General features: G+C 41.8%; 1 protein-coding gene across 4 annotated transcripts in view; it reads left to right on the forward strand.

Moving 5' to 3' along the window:
* The first annotated feature begins 6,301 nt into the window (after nucleotides 1–6,301).
* LOC138360143 (sulfotransferase 1C4-like) overlaps nucleotides 6,302–20,914 on the forward strand; it is a 20,349-nt gene continuing 5,736 nt past the window's right edge. For 2 of the 4 annotated variants that reach the window (XM_069320084.1, XM_069320085.1), the window contains exons 1-4: nucleotides 6,348–6,430; nucleotides 9,934–10,121; nucleotides 10,297–10,439; nucleotides 12,753–12,960. In XM_069320084.1, the coding sequence (XP_069176185.1) occupies nucleotides 9,948–10,121; nucleotides 10,297–10,439; nucleotides 12,753–12,960 (525 nt within the window). In that variant the 5' untranslated portion in view covers nucleotides 6,348–6,430; nucleotides 9,934–9,947. Of the gene's footprint in view, nucleotides 6,431–9,933; nucleotides 10,122–10,296; nucleotides 10,440–12,752; nucleotides 13,102–20,914 lie in introns of those variants that run through there. The other 2 variants (XM_069320083.1, XM_069320082.1) reach the window with 2 other exon arrangements.

Raw genomic sequence — 20,914 nt, forward strand, 5'->3', positions numbered from 1 at the left:
CCTCAGATTTCATGAAATCTCTTATCTGGGGTATTTCTCTCTTACAACTGAGTCAAGAAAAAATATAACAATGATAAGTACCTAACAGACAGAATGCCTTAGGCAGTGGAGGCAGACTCCATACACAGTTTCAAATGTAGATATGATAGAGTCCAATGGGCTCAGGAATCTACACACCAGTTTATTGACAGTTAAGAGGTGGGACCAAAGAACCTAAGCTTAATCCTCCACCCCAAGCATAACTGGCGAGTACACACACACACACACACATTCGATGGAAATAAAAATTTAACCAGTGTATATATATGAAACTATAATCTCAATTTGTTTTCTTAGTAAGTATTAAATAACAGTAATATTATTTTATTTACTAAAGCAAAAAAAGAAAGAATAAGAGTGTAGTATAAATATACTGTATACAGTCACCCAGGCCGCAGAGCTGGATTAGACACGCGTGTACAATTTTAAGCATCCTAGAGAATATTATTTTAAGTTGGGAGTTGTTATTACTATTTTTTTCTTGACTCAGTTGTAAGAAAAAAATTCACCAGATAAGAGATTTCTTGAAATTTGAGGGTAGAAAGGAATCGTGTTGTTGGTCAATGTTTGGTGAATCTTCGGAAAATTTAAGTGTAGAAAGAAAAGTGTCAGCGTACCTAACCGATGGAATGCATTAGGCAATGATGAAGAGGAGGCAGACTCCTTATGCAGTTTCAAATGTAGATATGATAGAAACCAATTGGCTCAGGAATCTATACACCAGTTCATTAACAGTTCAGGTGCGGGACCAAAGAGCCAAATCTCAATCCCCCCAAATACAACTAGGTGAGACACTATACACTATATTTCTATTTTTTAGTAAATATATAATATTATTTTATTTACTTAAACAAAAAAAAAGAGAGAATAAGAATTTTAGTTTTATATATACTGTATATAGTAAACCGGGCATCAAAGCTAGATTACACACGTGTGGACAATTTTAGGCCTTCTAGAGAATATTAAGTTAAGAATTGTTGTCATTATAATATTTTTAACCAAGCACCTGGTTCACACAGTATGGTCTTTTTTAGCCCAATTATTAAATATATTCTCATCCATTTAATTTAATATTTGGAAAATTCCTACCTCTTTTATGGTGCTTCGAAATTCATTTGTTCTCTTTCTTCACTTTTTATACTTTTATTTGTGTTAAATGTTGTGAAAATTCCAAAGTTGCCAGAATTACCGCAAGGGAACCAGCTATGGCATGTAGTGAACCATAACATATTTTATTTTACCATCAGTCATTCCAACTGCAACTGATTCCACATATGGTATTTTGTTATACATATTCATAATAGATGTTATCGTAATGAACAGACATAAAATAACTAATACAATAAGTATAAAATATGTGAATATTTTATTCCCGAACATATATGTTTTTTGTATTTTTTATATAGAAACCGCAAAGTTAAATTAGACCCATGTGGTTTATTTGAGAAGTTGTACCGAAGGACTAGTGTCTTCTAGTTCCATACAGAACAACATGACGCCTTAAATAACTGATATGGTGAAAATATCTTTTAGTTTCCTTCCAAGTAACTGATATGGTAAAAGCACCATATTATCCCCCCCTTCTTTTCCATTATGTGGAATTTGTTACAGGAGTTTCATGAATGATAGAATCAATTGTTTAAGGGAATTTCCACAAATTGATGTCAAGATGAAAGATATAAAGATTTCCAAGCAATAAAATAAGAATCAATCGATTTGCTTTGATGTTGGAATTTGGAGGTGTAATGGTTTATTAGACTGGTGGAATTTGTAACAACAAGGAACATTTTTAGTTCTTTCCAGTCTTTTATTTCCAGAGAATTTTATAAAGAAGTGATCATGTCTCGGTTCCCAATGTAGATATGATATAGCCCATTAGGCTTAGGAATCTGCACACCAGTTCATTGACTGTTGAGAGGTGGGACTAAAGAGCCGAAGCTCAATCCCCCCAAGCGCAACTAGGTGAGTACAACTATGTGAGTGTGCACACACACACAATGGATAATAAAAATATCAACCATTATATATGAAACTATACTCAATATTTTCTTTTTTTAGTAAGTATATATTATTATTATTATTTTATATAAAAAAGAAAGAATAAGAGTTTAGTTTTACATATACTGTAATACAGTCAACCAGGCCGCAAAGTTTGATTAGACTCGTGTGGAGAATTTAAGGCATCCTAGAGAATATTAATTTAGGAGATGCTTCTTTGACACTTTACCTTCTACACTCAAGTTTTCCAAAGATTCACCAAACATTGACAAAGAGCATGATTCCGCTCAGCTTTCAGATTTCATGAAATTTCTTTTCTAATGTATTTATCTCTTACAACTGAATCAAGAAAAAAATTAATAATGACAGCAACTCATAAATTAGAACAATTTCTTGAAGTTCTCGTTCTATGTAATTTTTGGCATAACACAGCTGATTTTTTTTGTCATCATAAGTTTTTAAAGAAATTTTCATGCACATCCCAGGGTAGATGACACAAAAATCAGCATGAAAATTACCTCTGCTGAAGACATTGAAAAACTACAAGCAGATGTCAACAAAGTTTTCGACTGGGCAGCAGAAAATAACATGATGTTTAACAGTGATAAATTTCAGGTACTCAGGTACGGCAAAAATGAGGATCTGAAACATAATACAGGGTACAAAACACAATCGAATCTTCCCATAGTAGAAAAACAGCATGTCAAGGATTTGTTAATAATAATGTCCGACGATCTAACGTTTAGCGAGCATAACCAAGCAAATATCGCGTCAGCCAGAAAAATGATCGGATGGATTACGAGAACTTTCAAATCCAGGGATCCCATCACAATGGTTGTACTCTTCAAGTCACTTGTGTTGTCCCGTCTCGAGTACTGCTCTGTACTTACTTCCCCCTTCAGAGCAAGAGAGATTGCTGAAATAGAGGGAATACAGAGAACATATACGGCACGCATAGACGAGATAAAACACCTAAATTATTGGGATCGTCTCAAAGCTCTCCAAATGTACTCTCTAGAAAGGAGACGAGAGAGATACCAAATAATATACATATGGAAAATACTGGAGGGTCAGATCCCAAATCTACACAGTAAAATAACAACGTACTGAGGTGAACGATATGGAAGAAAATGCAAGATTGAACCAGTGAAGAGCAGAGGTGCCATAGGCACAATCAGAGAACACTGAATAAACATCAGAGGTCCGTGGTTGTTCAACGTCCTCCCAGCGACTATAATAAATATTGCCGGAACAACCGTGGACATCTTCAAGAGAAAACCGGATGGTTTTCTAAGAGAAATTCCGGATCAGCCGGGCTGTGGTGGGTATGTGGCCTTGCGGGCCGCTCCAAGCAACAGCCTGGTGGACCAGACTCTCACAAGTCGAGCCTGGCTTGGGGAGTAGAAGAACTCCCAGAACCCCATCAACTAGGTATCAACCAGGTAAGGTGCCGACCAATGACTGTACCACATCCCAGGGTAAGGTGCCGACTAATGACTGTACTACATCCCAGGGTAAGGTGCCGACCAATGACTGTACCACATCCTAGGGTAAGGTGCCGACCAATGACTGTACCACATCCCTGGGTAAGGTGCTGTTACGGACCCGAGTCCAGCGTCCGAGCACGGAGCAGTGACGACGACGCCATCTGTGGGTCAGCTCCCGAAACCCCCTCCAAATGGACGACGCCATCTAGTGAGGACGAGATATACCGGCCACAGGGGCTGGTTTCCCGTCTTATTCAGCTCGTAACATAGCCGCTGCTGACCTCTGGTGAGGTGACACTTAGACAGCAACGCCATCTATGGAGTGGATAGGTGGGCGTTTGTGTCTAAGCCTGTAAGTGAGGTGCCCTAGGGTGTCCCTAGTACTGATGACGTGTCTGATTACAGAGTCGACCTGGGACTGCTGTATTGGACGATGGATCAGTCTACCCAAGGCAGCCAAAGTCTCTCCACGTGTTTGCTGCAGAAGTTGTGAGTTGCTCCCGGACGAACACTGCTGAGAGTGTTAGCCTGCCTGTGACGTGGCAGAGTTGAGGAATCATCGTACCCGGGGGTTGACTGGTGGAAGAGACTAGCCACTGTGGTGCTATAGAGAGAAGAGTGATCAGCGGAATCACACGAGGCTCCTGCCTAGGGCTCGCAACCCTAGTATTGGTCGTGGAGTGGCCTACGCAGCGGAGCTGATTGGAACCTGCCAGCTACAGGCTGGATTTGTGGTTGAAGGCCTCCACGACGGTGCACCCAGTCGGACTGTGATTTGGCTGGCCTGTGGCCGGGGTAGATTCGCCTAGAGAATCAAAGGATTCATCGTGAGGCCACGAGAAGAGAACCAGGGCTACTCATCTTGAGCACCGTGAAACATCCTGAGTCTTCGGAGGAAGACAAGTTATTGTACATAAGTGTAGTTATAGCCCCAGCGAGTGACTGAGATATTTATTTATGGTGGTGGTAATTATATATACATAAACCAGTGAATTTGTATCCCTTCCCCTTTTAATTTACTTGCGTCACGGAATACACCCCTTGAAAGCCACTACTAACTTGGGGCCGGATACCCAAACTCTAATAATGTCAGAGAAGAATCCCGTTGCGACCCGAGAGGGCCGTAACAGGTGCCGACCAATGACTGTACCACATCCTAGGGTAAGGTGCCGACCAATAACTGTACCACATCCTAGGGTAAGGTGCCGACCAATGACTGTACCACATCCCTGGGTAAGGTGCCGACCAATGACTGTACCACATCCCAGGGTAAGGTGCTGACCAATGACTGCACCACATTCCTGGGTAAGGTGCCGACCAATGACTGTACCACATCCCTGGGTAAGGTGCCGACCAATGACTGTACCACATCCCTGGGTAAGGTGCCGACCAATGACTGTACCACATCCCTGGGTAAGGTGCCGACCAATGACTGTACCACATCCTTTGGTAAGGTGCCGACCAATGACTGCACCACATCCCTGGATAAGGTGCCGACTAATGACTGTACCACATCCTAGGGTAAGGTGCCGACCAATGACGGTACCACATCCCTGGGAAAGGTGCCGACCAATGACTGTACCACATCCTTGGGTAAGGTGCCAACCAATGACTGCACCACATCCCTGGATAAGGTGCCGACTAATGACTGTACCACATCCCTGGGTAAGGTGCCGACCAATGACTGTACCACATCCCTGGGTAAGGTGCCGACCAATGACTGTACCACATCCTAGGGTAAGGTGCCGAACAATGACTGTACCACATCCCTGGGTAAGGTGCCGACCAATGACTGTACCACGTCCTAGGGTAAGATGCCGACCAATGACTGTACTACATCCAAGGGTAAGGTGCCTACTATAATTAAGTAACCATGTTGATTTTAGTGGGTGTTGTCTATCAGTCTGGGGGCCAGATTCACGAAGCAGTTGCGCAAGCATTTACGAACCTGTCCATCTTTTGTCAATCTTTGACGGCTTTGTTTGCAATTATTAAACAGTTAATGAGCTCCGAAGCACCAGGATACTGTTTATAACAATAACAACAGTTGATTGGGAAATTTTCATGCATGTAAACTGTTTAATAAATGTAACCAAAGCCGTCAAAGATTGAGGAAAGATGTACACGTTCGTAAGTACTTGCGTAACTGCTTTGTGAATCCGGATCCAGGATATCACTGCTATCGTACTCTGCTGACGATAGACAAAAACTGGTCGATGCTCGTTTGTCTAACTTAGAAAACCTTCACTTTGTCATCTTAGCTATTGATGCTGATGCTGTTTAAGAGGAGAAAACCTACACATTTACACGCTTGTATTCTCTATAAAACATGTTAATGTTTACGCTTCCTTCCATAGTGCACATGTAAAGATTCATTAATTGTTAGGTCCGGTTTTTGTGAGATCGCTGTACAGTTCCCTCGCTCTCACCCGTAATGACCAGTGACCTCCACACTATGGATACCAGCCACCAAAATGCCTCCTCCAATTACAGGTCATTGTCCTCTACAGTTAAGGTTTTTACACTTATTGTGGAATAAACTCCTTTAATTTAAACGTTTGTTCAAGCGTGAGAACGGGCGAGATTTTTGGAAATAACCGGAATTAATGTTCATAATTATTTTAACGAAGCATTCTACTGTTCTTCTTTAACATAAATTTTTGTGCCTCATTTTTCTCTATGTCCACTTACAATTGTTTTTTTATTATCTTTAAAATGATAGCCTAAGCATTAATTTTTACACTGAATTGGTATCACTAGATGGATGCAAGTACTTAATTAGCCGAGTTGGTAACACTGGGGTGTTGACTTTGGTGGAGCCTCAGCCAATGGCCGGCCATATGTGTTGATTGTGTTGTTGTGAGTAGTTGTGTTGCTGCTCCTCCTCCCACCTTCAGTGTCACAACGTGAGCTGTAGTGTGTTGACGTATTTAAATGAATATTCTTCAGGGAAGACTATAGTTAAAGCTGTGAAAATAATTTGGGGACTGTATAACCAACTGCTTTAATAACTTTGTGTAGATATAGTAGTTGCCAAATGCAGTAGTTCTCTTGGAGTGAGCAGAGTGTATTTACATTCTATTTGTGAAAAGACACTGTGATTGGTGTAATTGTGCAGTGTAAGTAGATAAATATTAAAATGGTTGTAATTATTTGCCGACGCTGTATGGAGGAAATATAATGTTGGAGGGAATGTAGGAGCCGAACAGCTCGTACTGCTCCTCGCGGTCTATGCACGCTGTAAATACTGCCTTCCTTGCCAAGTGATCTTTCTTTATTGAGCAATGTTACGACCCTCTCGGGACGCAACGGGGTCCTTACTCTGATGTTGGTAGAGGAAGATATAATGTATCCGTTCCCAAGCCAGTAGTGGCTATCAAGGGATGAGATCCGTGACGCAAGTAACTTAAAGGGAGTAGGGAAAGAAAGCTAAGAACTTAATATTATAATTATTACCATCACCGTTTAAATATATAAAATAAATGAGTGCACAAAGGGGAGGGGTATTAACACTTGACAAGGGGATTAATCCTCAATCGATGTCTTCTGCTGAAGACGCTGGTGCCATAACTCTCGGTGCCGAGTCCTTGGTGCTTTCTTCGTGGCCTCAAGATTAATTCTCCAAAGAAGTTGAGCCTACCCTGGCCTCAGGTCAGCCAAAACACAGGTCCACTGGGGGGCACCGTCGTGGAGGCCGTCAACCACACGTCCAGCTGGTCTGCTGGCAGGTTCTGAGCCCACAAGGCTGGTACGGCCACTCCACGGACGATAAAAGGGGAACGCCCTAGACAGGAGCTTCGTGTGACACCACAAGTCACTCTCCTGTCTTCAGTACCCCAGTGGATGATCGTCTCCAACAGTCGGTCCCGGGTAAATCCTCTTACTGCCACTCCACTGGCAGGCTAACACACCACAGTGTTCTTCCGGGGGGACGACTTCACAACAGCTGCAGCAACGTTCAAAGTATGGAGACTGGCTGCCTCGGGTAGACTGACTCCACTTCCATCACAGTGGTCCCAGGTCGGCTCTGTAAGCAGACACGTCATCAATAACCGGGACACTAATACACCTCACTTACGGGCTCGGGCACAAACACCTGACGTATCCAGTCCATAGATGGCGCTGTCGTCGGAGCACCACCTCACCGGGGGTCAGGAGCGGCTGTGTTGTGAGCTGCACAGGACTGGAAACTGGCCCTTGTGGCCGATATTCGCCGTCCTCATCCGGTGTCGTCGTTCGTTTGGCGGGGGTTTCGGGAGCTGACCCACAGATGGCGTAGTCGTTACTACTCCGTGCTCGGATGCTGGATCCGGGTTCGTAACAGAGCAACTCGTTGGTGTTTGGTGTCTTGCAGGAATGGCATAACAGTACAGTGGATGCCACATTTAATCTGGAGAATGTAATTTTGGTCCATCTCTATTATGGGTTAAGTTGGCTTCTGTGCTGACCTTTCAATAACGCAGCGTTGAAACGACAAAGTAATTGCTGGTAACGCGCCCCGCCAATGGCAGGGAGTTTGTACTATTTAAATATACATTGATGTCTGGATTTATCGCTGACCAATAGGCCAGTTCTTGACAATGCGACTTGTGTGTATTTAAAATATATACCAGCTCGTTCTTAGTCGGTCGGCATGTCATTGTAGGTGGACTTAGTGTTGTGAAGGTAATATAACGACTGTGTAGTTGTAAGTAGGCGGAGTTTTTCCCGTCAGGTTTTGGCAGACTTAGTAAAGTTATATATACTTGAAATGCTTGAAACAATCGAGGGACCCCACCTCCACAATGTTACGCGGCAATCGGTTCCACAAATCAACAACCCTGTTACTGAACCAGTATTTACCCAAGTCTTTCCTAAATCTAAACGTATCCAATTTATACCCATTGTTTCGTGTTCTGTCTTGTGTTGATACTTTTAATACCCTATTAATATCCCCTTTGTTATGTCCATTCACCCACTTGTAAACCTCTATCATGTCACCCCTAACTCTTCGCCTTTCCAGTGAATGCAACTTAAGCTTTGTTAATCTTTCTTCATATGAAAGATTTCTAATTTGGGGAATTAACTTAGCCATCCTACGCTGGACACGTTCAAGTGAATTTATATCCATTCTATAATATGGCGACCAAAACTGAACTGCATAATCTAAATGGGGCCTAACTAGAGCAAGATATAGCTTGAGAACCACACCAGGTGTCTTGTTACTAACGCTGCGATTAATAAATCCAAGTGTCCGATTTGCCTTATTACGAACATTTATGCATTGATCCTTTTGTTTTAAATTCTTACTAATCATAACTCCCAGATCCCTTTCGCAATCCGACTTCGCAATCTCAACACCATCTAGCTCGTATCTTGTAACTCTATCATCATTACCTAACCTCAGAACTCTACATTTATCAGCATTAAACTGCATCTGCCAATCCTTTGACCATTTCAAAACCCTATCTAGATCAACTTGTAGTGATAGTGAGTCCTCCTCCGAATTAATTTCCCTACCGATTTTCGTATCATCGGCAAATTTGCAAATGTTGCTACTCAAACCTGAATCTAAATCATTTATATATATTATAAACAACAGAAGTCCCAGGACAGAGCCTTGAGGCACTCCACTTAAAACATTTTCCCCACTCTGACTTGACTCCATTTATACTAACTCTGTTTCCTTTGGTATAGCCATGCCCTAATCCAGCTTAATATAGCACCCCCAATACCATGAGCCTCTATCTTTTTAATCAGTCTTTCATTTGGCACTACACCTAATGACAAGTGTGGTATTTGTGTATATCTATCGGATCTAAATTAAGTTTTTCGGATTCCAGTATTAACTTGCACGGCATTACAGATTATACTGTGCTTCTGATTCTTGCAGAGGCAGGTGTTGCATAGTTCAGTATGTGGTGTGGTAGGTCTGGTGAATGTTAGATTTCTATCTGCCCAAACATCCCCACCCAATGAGCGATGACTGGTGGCGCTAGTTACGCTCCATTCCCTATTTTATTAAGAACATTAATTTTTCTTTTTGAAATAACTACTTTAATTGTAGTTTTTAAGTATAGTTGTATTGTTGATTTATGTAATTTGAATAGAAGTGCAGGAACTGGTTAAGCTTCGACATCTCCCCCACCCTCCCCGACCCACATAGTCTACCCATCTTTCATAACATTCTTCACCTAATACCTTTACCAACTAATATTGTTCATATCCCCACCCGCCATCCCTGGCGTCACATAACAGGTCATCGGCCGACACAGCCCTGACATGGGGCCATGTCACGCATCCACAAATAATCATCCTCGCCATCAAATTGTAAACATGTTTATTAAAGTACTGACACTTTACCTATCACTGTAATGCCTGACATAGACCAGGTATTTTCATGACTTGACTGCCATAACGACCCGTGTAGTTGTACCCAGGAAGATGAATACGAAGCTGGCTAGTGGTCACGAGGTGGAGGACATGAGCGAGGAGTGGCTGGCCAGGATGGAGCATGAACAGACGCTCTACAACAAAGGTATGGTCCGCCTCGGGCCCGGAGGCTGGCTCTACCCGACGCTCTTCACCAAATATGCTGACGCCATCTGCAACTACAAGGTGTAATGTCTTTATTGTTACTTTGATGACACTTGAATATGGGTAATGTACTTGGTCGGGAGGGTGGTGGGTGAACGGTGCCCAGATCACTCTCCCCTGATATATATGTGGGTGTCAAATGTATACACTTGTATGTTCTCTATAATGTATACTACAATAATGTTGTTCTCTTCAGTTCACTGAAGGTGACGTACTTGTGATGGGAATGCCCAGGTCTGGGACGACCTGGATGTTGGAGTTGGTGTGGACGAAGCTTCACAACCCCGACCTGAACCAGAGGGACAACCTGCCCATCTTCATCAGAGCACCGCATATAGAGTATGACAGATTCTTGGTTTATCAGTGGGATTGTCTTGGTAACGCCCGGGACTAGGGCTATAATTACTGTATAGTCTGATTGCTCCTAATAAATCGGTAGGTGTGGTTAAATGATTTAATTAGTGTTTAGCTGCTTAGTTCTAAATGAGCCCCGGTTTAGATCGCATTTATGGAAGACTTTTTCGGAATGGTAGTTCAGCAAGCTGCAGTAAATTCGCTAATTTGCAGACGTACCTTAGAATAGTTCCCTTTAATTTTGAAGACCATGTAATATTAGCGAAGATCTTGCAAAAGTTCTTTAAAATAGTATTCATAAATATTCTTAACCATTTTATCTTGGCAGAAAATAAATATTTTGCCAAGACTTTTGACATTTCATAAAACGGTTACTCCTGCTTAACACGGCACCGGATGTGGATAAAATAGTGTGGCAATTTTGGCTGCTTGAGATAAGATCTGTTAATGACTGTGTGAAGTATTATTCCTTTAACCATTTCCTGTGTTTGTACTTTACGTTGGTAGAATACAAAAGATGGGTTGTTCAGTGGTTGGTTGTTCAGATTAGTACTAGCAAACAATTTTTTTTTTTTTGAGGGGGGGGGGGGGATAATCTGGGGAAAGCGCAAATCCATTAAGACTATATAGCACTTGGGAAGGTCATCTTGATGATTTCAGAGTTTTCTAGTGTCCCCGGTCCTCGACCAGGCCTCCAACCCCAGGAAGCAGCCCGTGACAGCTGACTAAAACCCAGGTGCCCATTTTACTGCTGGGTAACAGGGGCATAGGGTGAACAAAACTCTGCCCATTGTTTCTCGCCGGCGCCTGGGATCGCACCCAGGACCACAGGATCACAAGTCCAGCGTGCTGTCTGCTCGGCCGACCGGCTCCCTAGACAGGTCAAGATACATTTTTGTGAGCGTTTGTACTTGTCTGTAATAAAGCCTCGCCCCAGCTTGATTTATTAGTTGCAAAAAGAGGGATGGGAATTGTAAATTAGTCATAAAGAGTGTTTGAGGCGGTGCTGGGCGAGGGGAGATGCCACCTTTTATATATGTTCCTTGGACACGAGGGGGAAGGGGGGGGGGGGCTGGCAGACTAAATACTAGTGGTTGCAGGAAATAAATGTCATAAATTTCTTGCAATATTAATACTGGTTGGGATGCTTACCCTGGCTTTACGGTTAAATGCATTTATGAAGTCACTAAAGCCTTTCATGAAGGCTTTAATGACTTCAATTTTTGGTATATTTACCAAATTGGTATTTGGACCAATCTTCATGATTGGCCCAAATACTTTGGCTCAATACTGTAGTTACATAAAATAGGTCATGCATGTGAAGCAATCGCTTCGGAGGTCTTGGGTAAATATTTATAACACTTGGTCTTGTGTGTGTAAGCAAAATTATCATGTCCGACTCTGGTGATTGGTTCTCTTTGTCAGTGTTGGATAATTCAGTTTAGCATTGATGCTAAACTGTCCTAAATTAATTGTTCACTCGCACACTACATTGTTGTTTTCAGGAAATGGGACCTCTGACAATTAAACCCGTCCCCCTGTATTGGGACGAAGGATGACAATAGTACGTGCATATGTACAACCTAATTAGAAAAGTAGGGATCAATACTATTGAATTTCGATAAATTAACTTTTCCACTGTAGTTGCAAAGACAAATTAACCTAACCTTTCCTAGGTCTCTTACGTGCAATCGGAGGTTTAATAAAGTAAATGTTATACTAGGCATTGGAATAAGTTTTCAAATGTTTCCGGACAATAGTACAAAGTTCTACCTAATTGCTTAGAACGTCAATCTTTGTACTATGGTGCACATGGTTTTTGTAACTCTTTAACCAGAGATTAGGTTGGACACAATAAGTAGTTAGGGACTGATATCCTGTGACAGAATACAGGCCCTGGGTATAAGTCATATAAAATTTGTAACGTGAAGCATAATATTGTTTTAAGATGGTGATAGTTTTGTGACAATAAGTGTTTGGCTTAAATTTCTTTATTACCTCATGATTACCACACGTTTGTGCACGTGATGTTAATGTGTGCTTGAATATGTGAAGTCTTGTGTTAACTGTCGGGTGCAACATGCGAGATTAGCAAAGAACCATTCATATATCGGTTGCAATATATGAAGGATCCTGTATTTGTGCTTCTGGATGGGTTTATATAAAGAAATGTATTGCTAGAACTTATTGCATAATTGGTGATTTAAGAATAAACTCAAATGTATTTATTCTAAAGCGATTAAATTTAAGTATTTCAGCTCTGGGTAGGTGTAGTAATAATAACAACAACATTTCCAGTTTTGACATGATGCTTGACAGCAAGACCATCAGAAGCACTGTTGAGAATCCTCAGCAGTTCACAGAAATGTTTCGTCAAATGTGTCCAGGCAAGAAGGTAGAAGACGGAGTGTTTCTGCAGATTAGCGAGGCTCTACCTGCTCCGAGAGTGATGAAGACCCACCTGCCCAGCACCCTCCTTCCGCCTAGCCTTCTTCAAACCACAAAGGTCCGAGTTGGTTACTGTTCTAATGGTTTTATGGGAATAAAATGGTTGGATTTGCAATCGCTGCTTCATGAAGCAAGAGTCGTACGGTTTGTAATCAAACGATTAGAGTATTAGTTAAAATACAGCTACTGAAGATAAATATTGGTAAAATGTTCTCTAATCCTTCCGTTTCTATTCCTTCATTTGAATTTTTTTTAAGTCTCAATCTAAATATTGACAAGACTGTTTTCTTTAATAATTGGATCAAATTTTAAACGTGGGAGCCATGTGTAGTGGACATGTATAGACCCTTTCCTCTCCCTCCTTGAGCTGCCGCCACTTGGGGTTTACCTATTGACTAGTTTGGTTTTTCCAATAACCCTGCTCGGCCGAGAGCCAGTGGGTTTTATTGCTCGATAAAACGGTGGGTACAAGACGTGCAGGCTTGCACACACCCAGCTTGTCTCGCTCACTGCCGTAACCTGTACACTTTAGGATACTTTCCCCTTTTGTTCTAGGATTGGAAGGAGGTTGGAAAGTGAGACTTTTATAATGGGCAGTGTTTTCTGGCTATCTAGTCACTCTACTTTTCACTGGGCGGTTCGTGCTCATCAGTGTCGATCGGATAAGTAACAGTATTTTGTTATTGTCAAGAGTCGGCTACTTAAAGGAAAAGTTCAAAGTAGAATGGGCTATGGAGACCCTAAGTATAAGCTCTTCCAGATCCATTATCTGGATCAGTAACTGATACTAAAGATCTGGGGGATGTATTTGGGTTTTCATTGTGAATTTCAGCCCCGAAGGGCTAGCGGTACCAATTATGGAGCTGGTGGGTTAGTATAGCCCTCCAGGTTTTCAGTTTTCTGTTTGCCTGAGACTTTGGCTGATCAGTGCTGTCGTTGAAGTTTGGTGAGGTGACCTCTTCGAGGTCATCTTGTATCAAGTAGGTGTGATATTTGTGGTGTGAGCGAAAGACTCCTCCTAAAATTTCCTAGTCTGAAGAGTCTGTAACATACGTAGTTGGTGTCTTTAATCCCGCAGCCTGAGGTAGGCTCGGGTGTCGTGGATTAGTGGTAGAAGCTATTTCAGGAGCATTGGTGGTGCTGTTAGACTTTGTAAACGGCATGTCTGCTGGCATTACTGCCGAGATAGTGATGGTAGGAGTGTTGGGAACTGGAGAAGGAAATACTGTTTGTGCCACCCGGGCCTTGGGTGGTTCTAGTCTGTTATAGTTTTCGTGGTCGATCTGGTGGTAGTCTGTAGAGTGGAAGTGAAGGCAGTAGAGACTTGCGACCAGGGCGGAGGGTATGGTAGCAGTTGTGGCAGCAGGAAAGGTCATCAGGTACAACAGGTGTTGGGAGTACATTCGCAATTCTACCGATTGATTGAGAGATTAAGCAACCAAAAGGTGGCACGGGCATGAATAGCTCGTTAAGTGGTAAAATTTAATCGTCGGGCTGCTATCGCGGGGTTGACAGTATTTGAGGGTGTCCAGCTGCTGGATGCCTTTTTTTTACCATAAGAGTGGCAGTGTTGATGGCATCAGTGTGGTTACGGAAAGATTCGAGTACTCTTAAAGCTCCTCTAAGGTCGTTGGTTGCTTCACATTCCAGATGGCGGCGAAAGTGACACTTGTGATTGTTTGGCAGACGGTGCACTCTGTCGGGGTTAACCAATCTCCCAGTTGCATCTGTAACCTAGACGTAATCTACATAACCGAACTGCTATTTACCTGTGGATTCCTTTTGGATATTTAATTTTTTTAACTTGTTGTTCTGAAGATAACATATTGCAGAGGGTGAACATTCTGTTACTCTGGTGTAGATAAGCTTTGTTGAGATGAGCTTTTTGGTGATAGTCTTTCATGTACTGTAGGCTGGGTTGGATTATATCAATGGATGACGTGTTGCCAATTTAGCAATTTCATCAGCTTTCTCATTTAATGTCACTTTCCTGGATTTTCGACTTGGACTTACGGGCGGTTTCCCTAACCGGTTGTCGGATCACGAAGTAAATTTACGGACAGTGTTATATTGGGTATTTACAATTATAGACCAATATCAAATCTACCCATTCTATCAAAAATATTTGAAAAAATTATTACAAACAGCTCTATTCCTACCTCGTAAATTCGACATACTCAGCCCCCTGCCAGTTTGGCTTCCGTCCCAAAAGAGCACCAACGATGCAATCATTAGTCTCCTTGACGTTATCTACTCAGCCCTTGACAAACATGAGTTTCCGATTGGACTCTTCATTGACCTAAGAAAAGCCTTTGATACTGTTTAATCACAACTACCTCTTACTTAAACTCCAGCATTATGGAATCCGAGGCCTTGCCCTTGACTACATCCGATCCTATCTTAGTGACTGACACCAATATGTAACCATCAATGATACAACTTCTTCCACTCTACCAATTACCGTTGGAGTGCCACAGGGCAGCATCTTAGGACCTCTTTCTATTTCTTATATATATAAACGATCTGCCTAATGTCTCTAATATTCTCAAACCTATATTGTTTGCTGACGATACTACCCTTATCTATTCAAACCTCAACCCACATACACTAAATAATGTTGTGAATAATGAATTAAAAAAAGTCCACTTATGGATGTCAACGAACAAACTAACATTAAAACATCGAAAAGAATTACTACATCTTATTTGGAAGCAAATCATCAAATGGCAATTCAGCTACAGATAGACAACATTAACATCAGTAATAAAACATGATGGCAAGTTTCTTGGCCTATTCCTAGACAAGAGGACTCAACTTCAGCACCCACAGTCAACACATAACTAAGAAAGTCTCTAAGACAGTTGGTATACTCTCCAAAATCAGATATTATGTTCCTAACTCTGCTCTCCTCTCACTATATTATGCACTAATCTACCCCTATCTTAATTATGGTATCTGTGCATGGGGGTCTACCACTGCAAACCACCTTAAGCCCATCATCACACAGCAAAAATCTGCTATCAGAATAATAACTAACTCTGCTTTCAGACAACACTCGGCTCCCTTGTTTAAATCCCTAAACTTGCCTAAATATTAACTCCCTCCACACATCTCTCTGTGTCAACTACATTACAAAACCCTGTTCTTAAATGCAAACCATGCTCTGAAACTCTCCCTGGACAGATGTAATAGGACCCATTATCACCACACCAGAATAAATATCTCTTTGATATTCCCAGGGTCAAACTTAATCTGTGTAAACACTCTATGCAAATTAAGGGACCTAGTCTATGGAACTCACTCCCTAGTGAATTGAAAAACTGTAAAACTTTTGCCTTATTTAAAAGCGAAACCAAAAAGTACCTAACTTCATCTTCTTAGTTTCCTACACTGAGCTTTAAATATGCTCTGTACCTAGTGTTACCCAATCTCCTAATTTTTATGTAATATCAAACAACCTTATCATTGTGTTCATTGCTGTCTTCTTTTATGTGCTAGCCATATGCTGTATTGTGACTACCAATTTGTTGTCAACTACCATTCAAGGCTGTCATTGCAATCAATCTTAGCTACCTATGTGCTTTAATATACTGTACCTACAATTTTCTCTCCATCTTTTTTTTTTCATTTCATGTAATCTGTTATCATTTTTTGTCTATAAATTTTGCAAGTATTTACCTCCTTAAAATTTTCTAGATTAAGGACCTGCCCGAAACGCTGCACGTGCTAGTGGCTTTACAAGACTGTAATTTACCATATTTGTATCCTCACATTCCTTATGTACATTCTTGTATATGCATAAATAAATAAATAAATAAATAAATACTACTCGATCGACTTGGGGTTTGTATGAATATGTTTGCCATTAAATTTTTGTTTCTCTAATAGGCACTGTGCCTATTTGAGAAAACGGCAATGTATTGTAACTTAGAGGAGAGACTATTGAATTGGTGTCACAACGAGGGTAATCGTGCACTCCACACACTCTTGTGTTGGCCGCGATCATGATTCTACATTTATATGCATATGTCTGTGTAGAGAATTTTATTCCGAACACTATACAAACAAAAAAACGGAGTGAATCAAGTATAAACTTGAAAAAAACATGAGCAAAGTAAAAACATTTACGCTCACGGGTACAAACACGCGTAAGATTCGCTGTAGATTTTATTCGCCACAAATTTATTGACGCTCTGTTGGCCAATTCTACCATGTTCTTATAGAACTTTCTATTGCGAACACATTGCTATAAAATGAAATACGTAGCTTGAGAAATAATGTCATGACAGTGAAATAAGTATAAACTTTCAAAGCGCTGGATCACAACAGTGTCGTCGCTGCTGAAATCACGGCTAACGCTTCGCCCAGTTCCCACACTCGTGCGGAACATAATTAGACATTGATAGGCATATGTCTGGGTAGGGAATTTTATTGCGAGTTCTAGTGATATCAAAATAATCGCTGTAGGATGACTGTGAGGCTGGCAACAAACGAAAGAGTATGAACATTTACTTCCTGTTGGGGGTCACGGCGAGTCATCTTCGTGTTTATTTACTTCGTGGTGGATAGCAAATGCTTGGGTGACATTTTATGCATATGATCTTGTAGAGAATTTTATCGCCAACGCATTGATACCAAAATGAAAAACGTAGCTCGAGAATTGATGTTAGGAGCGTGAAAAGATGATAAACTTTTTTGTGTTCACGCTTGAGCGCCCAGAACGCCGCGCGCACAACCGCTTTTTTTTCGGGGAGTGCCGCGCACTAAAGTGTTAATGGGGATTCCCCCATGAGACGGGATCCAGTTTAGGGTGATGTTGAGTCTTTTGCCTTTAGTGACTGCCTCAGATACAAAATGTTGGTAATTATTTCCACGTAGTCTTTCCACTGCTTTTTTCCTAATATTTGAAGTGCAGCTTTTGAGTCTGCACGAACTCGAAATGCCATTACACAATCGCATGTGCGAATGCCTGTTTGTCAAACGGCTCGGATTGGGTTGATGCGGTCCTTATGATTCCAATATGCCCTGTTGTTACTGTCGCGTGCAAAGAGCAGCGCCAGCACTCATATTGTGTAAACGATCCGACTGTGAAGTTGTGGGTGGCTCCTGCTACTGGAATGCTGCACATTTGCTTCTCTATGATGCGCTTTAGGATTGTGGGATTGTAGGTTTCCTTTTTAATCGGAAGACCTTTTACTACTATTTTGAAGGTAGGCTCCTCCCATGGCGGGGAACAAGTGTAACTTGGGTGTGACTGATCACGCTATCAAAAATCGTTGCTTTTTAATTGTTTAGGAAATTTCCCATTCTGGCAGGCTAAGAGTTTCCGTTTTGGCAAAGTCCAACCACAAAGGCATGCCGTACTGGGACTGGATCAGGGGAAAATAATTATCTTGCTGATAAAAGTAGCTGTTCTTTGATATTCGTTCTTGAAGAGAGGGCAACCCGTTTCCAGTGTAGTTAAAGTTTAGTCCACATACGGGCTCCCAGGGCAGTTCTCGTAGCATTGTTTGGAGCAATTTCAAAGCTTTTTCAATTATTGGTGTGATACTTGAGTGAAGGTACGGCATAGTGGATTACTGGTCTGACTGCCTGTACATCTTATGTGCGAAGGACTTGCAGATTGGCTCCTCCAGAGAGGGAGGTTTGTGACCTGAGATTTGCTGTCTGAGCCGCTGTTCTCTAAAGTGACCTCGGCATTAAAATTCTTATGTCCATGATTATTCCTATATACTAAGTGATCACCCATTCAATTGCTTGACCCTGTACTATGAGCTACACGTTGGGCTTCGCTTTTATTATGGACATGGCTTTTGTCTTTGTGGGGTGAGTTTGATACCAATCTGCTTTGCCTCTTCAGTGATGCAGTCTAAGCATTTGGGTGCAACGCACGCCTCATCCCCTCCTTTTCTGATGATGACAGCAGTCTGCATAGTTTGGCAGCCTGCGGTGTTGTGGGAGTTTTAACCTCTGTTCTTTCCATTAAACAATTGAAGAGGGGGGGGGGCTAAAAATGCCGCCTTGCGGTGTATCATTTTCATGTCTTTTTTTTTTTTTTTTTTTTTTTGAGAAACTGTGCCATGAAGTGTCTCTTGCTTCCGAGACAGCTTTTAGTCCAGGAGAGCAGGTTAACTTTGACCTCTTTATAAACAAGGCGGCAGAGAATAGCCAATTCAAAGGCTTTCTCGTGGTCCAGGAATATCGGCCCTCCTGGTCTGTCGTTAAAGTGAGCTAACAGTTGTAATACATTCCACTGAGCCAACCTCTCGTCTATAGTCATACATACCATGGTGCAGTTTAGGTATTTTCCACTAAAGTCTGTAGAGTGTCATTCTGTTGGCTGTCTTTGCTGCTCAGCTTTGGAGAAATGGGCCTGGGTTTTGCTGAATCTTTGGGTTTTGGGATCGGTACCGTTTGCTCTATTAAAAGCTCTAGCTTTAGTTTTAGAAGTCCAGGCTCGATTAATTAACGTAAAGTGTGCAGCGTCTCCTCTGGGCAGAGGTTCCTAATCATTTTATAGGATATTTTGTAGTATCTCGGGGATGTAATCTTGGAGTTTTTATTGTTCAATTGTGCTCGTCTAGTGTGTAATGGTTATTAGTGTCAAACTTCTGCAAATGCTGTAAAGATTCTGTGCCACCTTTCTTCCGGTCTGCACTGCCAGTACATCTGCAAGTTGAGTACTGGCTGCTTTCTGCCTCCTGGTTGCCAGTACTTCCGCTTCTGATGCGGATCCTTAAGGTGTGGGGCTTTTAGGTGTTTTATTTCCTTTGGCCAGTGGATTTGCTGCCACCTCTAAGGTGGTCATTCAGATGTGAACACCATTCTAGCCACTTTCGTGTTTATTAGCCTGGTCTCTTGCTGCTCATGTTCCTTGACCTCACAAAGTCCTGTTGTGGTCACTTGGCTGTTTTTTTTTATATAGCTCCATTGTGCTGTTGAGTCCGAGTTCTAACACGTTTGCAATAGTACCGGTAATCTTTGGTGTCTGAATAGTTTTTTCAGTGGGATAGCGTTTGTGTGCACTTTGAATTGCATCAGCAAAATCTTGTTCTGCCCGACTTAATGTCTTTGGGAACATATTATTTTCTATGCCACTCTGAAATGGTTTTGAAATCGGCCCATTTTGCTAAAACAAAGTTAAAGGCTTCAGATGGAGGTGGGGTCGGTAGATTTAACTTACGATCAATCTGGACCCCATAGTGGTCGCTTGTGAGTGGGCTCAACTGACCATGTTGCTGCATTTCTCAGGGAGGCTGAAACGAAGGTTGGGTCTAATCTACCTCCTTGGATGTGGGTGGGTTCATTCTTGGAACCCACCCACATCCAAGGGTGGAATATAGTAGTGTCTAAATAAGAGATCTTTTTCAGCACGTGTAGCCGTGTAAACATTTAAGATTTTTTAAAGTTTATCTTGGCTCGATATATACTCCAAATTACCTCCGTTCCTGCTCCACAATCGGGTGGGGTGGTTATGGGTTTGGATATTAGGTCACATTTCGCAACAATTGCACATCCCTGGATTACCCATTGACCCATGGAAGGAAAAAGCAGAGAATTTCAGTTCTAGTCCGGCTCGAAGTCAGCTCTGCTGTAGTATCGGGATGCTTTTTGCCTTTGGTTGCTGTTTTGCATTACAATTTTGTGTGCAGCCCTTCTACATTCCATTGCATAATCTTTAGTCCTCTAGGTTGTTGGGACTTGCTGATATTACCGTGGTATCCATGAAGTCTGATGAACACGCTATGGAAGTTGAAACAGGAGTTGAGGGTCTAGGTTTACTTGAAATTGACTCGTAAAGTTCGCTTTCCGACGTACTGGACTCGCGCTTTTTTTTTTTCTTGCGTTCTTGAAGGTGACGATATTGTTTTTTTCAAATTTCTTGAGCTTGTGCTCAATTGTCTTTTGGGTCTGTGGTTTGCTTGATACCGTGTATCAGCAGCAAACTTTAGACCAATTCCGCGACAAAGGTTTAAAGTATTGGCCAGAGGGTGTCCAGTTATGTGGGAGCT

The sequence above is a fragment of the Procambarus clarkii genome, unplaced genomic scaffold, assembly GCF_040958095.1.
Source record: "Procambarus clarkii isolate CNS0578487 unplaced genomic scaffold, FALCON_Pclarkii_2.0 HiC_scaffold_97, whole genome shotgun sequence".
Classification (NCBI taxonomy): Eukaryota; Metazoa; Arthropoda; class Malacostraca; order Decapoda; family Cambaridae; genus Procambarus; species Procambarus clarkii.